Raw genomic sequence first — 9,002 nt, 5'->3', positions numbered from 1 at the left:
AGATTTTCACAGCCTGACAAGGCACTGAGCAACGCGACCAACTTCAAAACGAGCCCTGCTCTCAGGAGATCAGAGGACTCCTTCCCTACCTACGTGACACCCAAGATGAGGCAAACTGTCAGGACTGGGATATCCTGACTGCGTGTCAAGTAAAGATTTACGCCTTATGTATTTTCCTCACATAAAGTGTATTCAAGCCCGGACACTATAGGTTACCCACAGCGCTTCAGTCAAGAGATGAGGGAGGAGCTTTGTCTCCACCAGCTTTTGGAAAGCTCTCAGACCCGTGTCCCCGTTGCGCACACCCTCCTTTTGGCTCATACTCTGGAAATACATATGCCAGCATCTAACTATGCTGCTTTGAATAGCTCCATTCAGAGACTTCTTGGATATAAAAAACCCCAAATCGCAACAGCTGAAAATATTAGAAAACCTATTTATTGTATCACTGGCACCATCTGCTGTGCAAGTCTTTCAGGTTTTGGTTATCTTGCTTGTTTCTAAGTATTAAAGCTGTATCGTAGTGAAAACGTAGTGCTAATAAGGTAACTTAAAACTTTTTCCATAATAAAATAACTATCAATCATTCTTATCAGAGTTGACAGAAACCACGGATGAAATACAAAGGTTATCACTGACAAACCAAGTTAGAAAGGCTTTCACTAAAGCTTTCCATAAAAATGGTGTAATTAGCAGAAATGGTGGTTTCTTCTCACTTGAATAATACACAAAAAAATGTCCAGCTGTGAAAGCAGAAGCCAAATTTTATCAGTACCTGCATTATACTTAGTCCAACACTGAAATATTCTTTGTAGGTCCCCGGGAACATTATACCAGTCATTAACATCAGTCAAGAAATACTGCAGCTGAACCACACACTAAACCTTCTACCCAGTTCTGATATTTCCACAAGATTCTATTTCTATTTACTTACTGCACCAGTGTGCGATTTGCCCACAATATGCAGCAGCGTTTAACCACGCATTTGGTGTTTTCTGTCACAGATGTATTTTTCTGCACATACAGCAGATTAAGCGTACAACAAAATATTTAACCTGCTTTAAACATTTCACTGATTAAGAGGAAACAAATTCAGACTCAACAACATTAACATCAGTTTCTGACACCAAACAGTCATTTTAGCAATAAAGCCTTTTCTCACAAATGGTATAAAGCAAAAGAAAAGAAGATTCAAATAAAAAGGCAGACCAAAGGTTACATAAATCAAATGTTCAAGAAGGTTAAATTAAGCTGAAACAAAAATTAAATGTTACTGATAAAGACTGTTGGCTACGTTAGCTTTATTTAAAAGAACCCCCCCACCTTATCAAATTACATGTAATTTAGATTTACAAATCACAGCAACTCCATCAGTGAATGTTGTCACTGAAAAACCTGCATCCAAGCCAATTTAAGTTCTCCAAGGGCTCGTACTGTTGTGACTGCTAAAAAAATATTCTTCAACACTCTGCAACACAATCCAAAATACTCTTGAAAGGTGTTATTGATGATCTTTGTTTTCTCCTTGCCTCTGTAAAATGGAGATAGAAGAGAAACTATCAGGAGAAACGCTGACACAAAGCACTGCAGAATTTTAGGAAGTGTTTCAGGAGAAAAGCTCTTGCCACCGCACACTCCCACACACACCCACCGCACGGCAAAGCGCTATCTGTGGCACCCGTATACGGCACCACTGTCAGGAGCGTACACACTGAGCAGGGGAAAACTGCCAGAGGCATTTTCACAGACCATCATCAGAAGAGACCTGGCAGCGAAATCATCAACTCCTAATCCAATAATCACAGGGATTAACTTAGAGTCCTTAACTACAATTCTTACGCTCTCTGTACCCTGTCAGGTGGCACGGGCAGGTTGACAGGCTCTCTAACGTTTTCCCAGTTCTGTTCTCTCTCCAAGCACAAGTCCTGACTGAATTACACCACAGACCTGGTGTGCACAGCTCTGAACTGACCCAAAGCACACTCCCACAGGATGCAAATTCTGATAGCCTGTCTTTTTTTTTTTTTTTTTTGCAAGGTAGTTTGTGGCAAAAGCTGCAAACTGAACTGACAGCATATATGATTAGAAGGAAATTAAATTATGATTACTTACTTGTAACCTGTAGTATTTCTTGGAAAGATCAACGTTTGTCCGTCCTTTCTGAAATGGATAAGACCATAAAATTAAATTCCAGTGATTACCCATTGTTTTTACTCCACTCAAAAGATAGTTAATTTCTTCAGTTGTGAAATCTTTTCGGGTTCTTCTTCTCTTGTTTAAAGTTCTTGCATTCACGTCCAGGTAATATGTTTCATTGTTCTGCAAATATTTATTTTGGTATAATTAAACATTATGTTAATTTACATACTGTTTTGCATCTGGAAGTAAAATTGTATTGTCAATAATAATGTGTTAAGTAGTTCTAAAGAATTTATCACTGTCAGGATGACAGTGGCTCTTCAAGGTTTCTTCACTATCACCCACTTACTGAAACAGTATTTTTTCCATGACCTTTACCTTCATTTCAGTCACCCCTACATAGATTATACCTTTAGTACCTCTATGTTCCTGTTATTTCTCTACTATACAAGTGTTCTTTAGTGCAGGAAAAAGCATACGTCCATATCCATTACAGATAGGCTTAACTCATTTCAGGGGTAGATTGGTATGACTGGAGCAGGATCAGCAGAGGAATATCTCTTTAATAAGGTTCACTTTACTACTGGGCTCCTGTGAAAGGTGACTTTAAACGAAATCATGTAACTCATAGTGATTTTATTTGGTCATTTCTAAATATGTAAGTGTATGATTCGGTTTAGCATAACTAACCTCATCTTTGTGGAGTGAACGCATGCAATTTTCTTGCAAGCACTGACACTGCTGGTTGCACATTCCTTGGAGTCTTTGTTTCCTTAAGTTAGCATCTTGGTTTTTTTGGAAAGCTATGAAATTGTGAACAAGACCAGCTCTTAGTTACTTTGAACTAACTGAAATCTACTGTAAAACCAATTATAGTGTTGTAAAGGACAGCTTCTTCTAATGAACTCAAACATGTGAATGTTGTTTTATTAGTATTATCTCATTTTCTTTTTCTCATCATTGACATTAAAATATTAGAATTATTTATGCATTGGAAGCAACTAGCAAATAATAGGAATTAAACATCAAGGAGGTTACGAGTGAAGGCACAAGAACACATCTATTTAAATTGTTCGCCATTTGTCTGCAATGACAAGCACAGGTGCTTTTCTCAATGCACTGACCTAAATGCAAACCTGATCTAAGTTACACTTACTACACAACTGATTTTCTGGTAATACTCACATTTATCATATGTAGGTACCAAGTTATAGTCATCAGTCAACCTAATATTTTTATTATGTTCATCTCTCTTTGAGGTATTAGCTTTGTTCTTCCTAATTGGAGTCAAAAGAATACCTTTAAAAAACCCAAACAATGAAACATTATGCATCTTTCCTCAAAAAAAAAAAAAAACCACAAACCAAAAAAACCCACCAAACCACACAAACCACAGGTAATGTTTTAGGAATTAAAAAATTAAAATTTAAGAGAGACCCATCTTTTGAGCCATACTTCTATCTGGTCCTGAAAGAAAGACTGGAAAATGCAGTGTACTTCACAACATGTTTACTTGCTAAAGGTAATATGTTAGTGTAATGGGGTCTTGAGATGAAATAAAATTATTGTTGGGTTGTTTTGGTTTTAATTGTAAAAGCACCCCAAGGCTGTCACAGCCAACAAATTAATTTCTGAATCTGGACAAAAAAAAATTAAAATCAATATATTATCTTTTACTGTAAATCAATTAAATGATGTAAATAAGGTTTCTGAAAATAGAAGACTAAAAATAAGCCCCTTTTGGGTGGGCTGATTTTTCAAAAGACAATGGTTTACAAAGTAATTTTTCACAATTTAAGTACTGATTTAGAGAGCTGCTTCAGCCTACTTTAAGATTTCTGGTCATCAGCCATAAGAACCAGTATTGGTTACTAGTTGATGAATGTAGTAATGTACGACTGTAGCTGAAGCTCTGCAGGATGTACCCAAACACCACATTCTGAAGAAAATTCCTTGTGAATTATGTAAAAATATGTATCTACAGATCAAATTATAACCAATAACTTTTTTTACTATAATACAGAATAAAATACTGTAGAAGATATGTACTCTGCTATTTACAAATAGACAGTTGTGTTTTATCAAGTATTCCAGTTTTTATGGGCAACTGCTGGTTCTGTAAACACAAAACTGCAGCATTGTTGGAATTTATATTAAATTGATGGAATTTATGTTAACGTTTCCATCGCTACCTTGTTAAAAACATCTTACTCAGTACCCTATAATACAGGACAGGTAAATAGATCTCCTTAATTTTCTGATAGGTTGGTTTCAGTTACTTGGTCTAGTCTTGTCTCTGTTGATGTTTACCCTTTTAGCTATTTAGCACACAGAGACCCAAGTCCTCAGCAGAGCTCTGAGCAGGAACAGAAACAAGTATAATAGGACAACATGGTTCCAACTGCATAATAGAGTGATGCTGAATCCAGGAACATGCAACTGTACTGTGTTCTGATCCTGATTATACCTCTCCACTTCAAAAATTAATGCCTCAAAACTGAAAAATAGCAGATGGCATGCGAGTAACCCAGACAGGGGTATCTACTGACGGATCTACAAAGCAAGTGCCACACACTTCCATGATTATAGAATATGCAGTTTAGGGCCTACTAGTATACACATTTTTCACAGAATTCACAGGAAAAGATCATAATTCCCTATCCATGGCCTCCCAATGAAAAGGCCTGTAAAAGAATTACTTGGACAGTAAGGTCTTTTTGTATTAATTTCCAATCCACGCCCTTACTTTGGAAACTATCCTTTTGGCTCCTGTAAGGTGATGATAGTGTATGCAGTCTGTCCTTCTTCACTGGGGTCAGCAGTATTTCTGGAAAATACAAGATGGATACCAGTACAAATGCCAGTAAGTAGTAACTGTGTAATTTCAAACTGCCTCTTTTGAATCAGAAAAATATAGGATGCATTTTTATTTAATTCATTAAGAATTATAAGCCTTTTACATCTCTAAGTATGTAATTAGAATGAAATTGCCTTGTTATGATGTCATACATCCATTCACACTTACTTCAACTTAACATATTCCATTCTGTTAGCATTTGACTAACTCTGGCAAACAGGACAGAATCTCATCAAAGCCTATAATGAGAATATGTCACTACTGCCAAGAAATAACGCAAGTTCCTCAAAACAAAAGTGGCCAATTCTGATCTCCGTACACATCATTAGTATATCAAATTAAATGAGTTTACAAAAGCAGGACAATCATACTAAAAAAAGGTCAGATTTTAAATATTTACAACAACAGTTAAAACTACTAAAAAATAAAAATAAATTACTCCCGTGAGTTGCATATCTACTGTTGTTACAGCCAGCCAATCTGCGAAGTTCCTTTTTATATCTTTCTTCAGCTTCCAGGATGACTTTGTGACGATCGCACTGGTACGGACAACTTTGCAACACCTCGGTAAAGGTTCTACTATTGAACAACAGTCCTCCTGCTGTACAACCTAGAAAAAAAAGGAGGATCTTGTAGAAACAGCAAGTACAAATACCGTAGAAGCCATCACAAAGTCCAGCATTCTATTTTGCCCACTATGATCTACAGTTTTACCTCTGGTTTTCCATATACACATCTCAAAATAGGAAAATAGGTTACACTTTTATGCACCTTCTTGAAAATACTTGCTTTGTACTTGATCTCTCAAAAAAACCCACATTAAGAGAAAATACATAGATGGAAACTGGAATATGTAAGCTTTATTCAACAGTTGTTTTCTTTTAGGGGCAGAAAAAGGAAAGGAAGCAGTTAAGAATTACATAATAGGTAATCCAACTGATGTGTTAAAATTTCTGTAATGTCAATTCACTTAATGAATTGCTCACTTTTTAAGGCTTCTTTTACAGATGCAGGAAAGAGAGATTTAAGATAATATTTACCTAAACACCTTAAATCTGCCATTTTATGGGATGCAGATGTAGTCGAAGTACTTTCTCTTTCCTTGGTTATCTCTGAGTAGAATGAATGTTGATCTAAATTAGGAAGGAAAAAACCCGTTAAGAAAATGAAGGCTATCTTTTGCCATGGTATTCATGCATTAGCATACCTATATTCAATTGTATTTTCTATTTGTAGATTATTAAAGTTTAATTTACATAACAGCAGAAAATCCAGAAGAAATTCCTGAAGATATATGGATCACATTTACACTTCTCTCAACCCTGAACTATTACATTTCATTCAGTACTTTTTCATCACTCTCCCAAAACACATTACTTCAACTTGAACACAGCAAAATAACTCTGTAAACTTACACTGCCTAACTAAGCCCTATACAGTTTATTTCTATTTGGAATCAGATGCTGAAAAATGTGACGTATTGAAATAATACTTATTATCAGTTTAAACAGGTATAACCTGGAGATCAGCTTGGTCATGAGTAAGCATTTGACTGAACGCATGTATCTTAAATTCTGAAATAAATACATCAGACTAAGAAGATCAATGCAATTCTGAAAACATTTATATTAAACACACATTCAACATGCAGGAATAGCTTCAGGCAAAAGTGACTCTCGCAGTCCCAGAAATACATCCCCAGTCCCAGAAGAACAGAACAAAAACAGCATCCTTATGCACTTGCTATTAATGGCTTTCATTTTTCAGTATGGACTGCATTCAGACTAAACTTAAAACATTTATCTGTGACACATCAATCTGAACAGTTAAATTAAAAAAAAGACAGCTGAAATATGTATTAGAAAAGTAGAATAAATATTCTCTTGGTAAAATTGTATACAATACAAAATTCCAAAACTATGCAAACAGCTAAAGGATATTATACATAATGTACTCTGTCATTTAATGAGACATGTTGTATGATAAAAAGTAGAGATAAAAGTACCCAAAACTAATTAAAATCTCATTAAGAACAGAATTATCTAAGAAAGGAATAAGTTCAGCTATTTGTACCTGATGTGCATGTCCGTTTCATATTTTGAACAATCTCTGCTGGTTGTTTAAATAAGCGTTCACTGGAAAGATCAAAATGTGAACAAATTTAAAACAATCAAACTTTACAACATACCATTACCTGTAAATCAAGAAACACGCTCCAAAGGCAAAACAAAAACCACATTACATACATAAAAGATAAAATTCTAAAAAATTTATTTTAATTATCATAAGCTACTGGGCTTGTTGTATCCCGCATGTAATCACTGCGCGTTAGAAATCCATTTACCAGAGCGCTGTGATCGGCTCCTTGCAGTGCTGCTCAGCACGTCTGTTCCAGCATTTGGAGTGCAGCGCTTTCAGGGGATGCTGCTTTCCAGCCTCATTTGCAATTATGATTCATGTAAAGATTACTTGGTGCACATAAAACTTTTACAAAGTCCTCAAAATACTGTAGCCTTCACCACATGTAGCAATTGCTCTAAAAGGTGATTGATTTTCTTCTGTTCTTACACTGATTAATTTTTATGCAACCAACGTGCTCTCATGATATGGTGATCATGCATTTTCCTGTCATTGGCTACCTTTGAATACTGCAGGAACAAGGAGCCTTATTCCTGGGTATGCTTGAGTAACTACTGTTTTCATACAAACACGTATGCCAGGAGAAACCTTTTTTATTCCCCCTTAAAAAATTCCTTTCTAAATAGTTTTGTGCTTCAGAGGTCAGAACAATAAATGAAGCAGCTGCATGAAATTCTGCTGATCAGTAGCAAAGCAAAATTTACCTGAACATACCATGGAAAACATCATAGACTCTTGATAATTTCTGTGGTAATTGCAAAGTTATAACATAATGCATGCAAGGAAACTACATAGGAGCAGGGTCCAGAGAGCCATGTAAAAAAAGCACAATAAAACTGTGGAACTCAAAAAAAATGGAGAAACATAGTTTTGTTCATACTCTCTCATTGTCTGTCTTGAGGGATATTCCAGATATAAATTCAAGATAATGGAATCTGTATTTATCCTTGCAAGTTGCCTATAACCAGGGTTTTTTTGTTTATGAATAGAAAAGGTAACTGTAAGAAGCAAAAGAAAAAAGGAGGAAAATAAGCATTTGTGTAAGAGCAACAAGCAAGAGAACAGTGAACGACTAAACAAGGCTCTATCTTTCTCTTCCCACGCAGGGAAGCAACCAATATGAGAGGAGAAAAGAGGGGAACAAAAGCTTTTTTCCCCTAGTTCATAGGAAGCTCCATTTCAATTTCTAGCAGAGCAGGTCTGTAACTGCTGGTTTCCTACAGAAGTCTTTATGGTTTCATCCAAACCAGTGGGGTCAACTCGGTGGATGGTTTTTCACAGCCATGCTAAAGGCACTAGAACATGGCCAGTAACAGGCTCTCTATACAATCTACCCCAAGTCTACCATTCAGAGAAAACCATCAGAAGCTTTTATCACTACAGTGTCTTTGATCTGCGATGTCAAAACCACTTCCACAGAATATTCCCTAGTAAGCCACCAAAAGGTTATAGCTTTTCACTAGGAGAGAAAGACACGGTTAGTAACAGGTAATTTAAAAGGCTGACATTCTGAAGTAATGCAGTACTTCTGCTGAGGTGTAAGACACTTACCTTACGTGAAGAACAGGCTGATTTTTTACACAAGCATTTTTTTCATTTATACTGTAACTCTGGTCTGTTTGCAGTTCATTAGCTGAGCATGGAATATTGCTCTGTTCACTTTGTCCAGAAAAAGCATTTACTGGATCCACAGTGTTCACTATTTCATTTTTCAGAGAAGAATTTACAGATGGAGCAAGAACCTGATGATTCAGCTTGGAGGTCCACTGTGGATAATGAACTTCTTTGTGTGTTCTTTCTACATAAGGTTTTGGATCAGCAGGATTCACTTCATGGTATTTCAATGGGTCAATATTAGCTTCTGAAG

General features: G+C 36.1%; 1 protein-coding gene across 1 annotated transcript in view; it reads right to left on the bottom strand.

Moving 5' to 3' along the window:
• Positions 1–2,112: 2,112 nt before the first annotated feature.
• CCDC79 (coiled-coil domain containing 79) overlaps positions 2,113–9,002 on the bottom strand; it is a gene marked incomplete at its 3' end in the record, with an annotated part of 15,394 nt that continues 8,504 nt past the window's right edge. The window contains exons 13-19 of the mRNA XM_010143327.1: positions 8,687–9,002; positions 7,070–7,131; positions 6,037–6,129; positions 5,436–5,606; positions 3,325–3,438; positions 2,830–2,942; positions 2,113–2,319 (exon numbers count right to left, since the gene is read on the bottom strand). The exon at positions 8,687–9,002 is cut by the window's right edge and continues 4 nt beyond it. Coding sequence (XP_010141629.1) covers positions 2,113–2,319; positions 2,830–2,942; positions 3,325–3,438; positions 5,436–5,606; positions 6,037–6,129; positions 7,070–7,131; positions 8,687–9,002 — 1,076 coding nt within the window. The remainder of the gene's footprint in view (positions 2,320–2,829; positions 2,943–3,324; positions 3,439–5,435; positions 5,607–6,036; positions 6,130–7,069; positions 7,132–8,686) is intronic.

Source organism: Buceros rhinoceros, unplaced genomic scaffold (genome assembly GCF_000710305.1).
Source record: "Buceros rhinoceros silvestris isolate BGI_N320 unplaced genomic scaffold, ASM71030v1 scaffold19909, whole genome shotgun sequence".
NCBI lineage: Eukaryota > Metazoa > Chordata > Aves > Bucerotiformes > Bucerotidae > Buceros > Buceros rhinoceros.
Note: the sequence above shows the minus strand (reverse complement) of the source record. Positions and strands in the feature narration are given on the sequence as shown.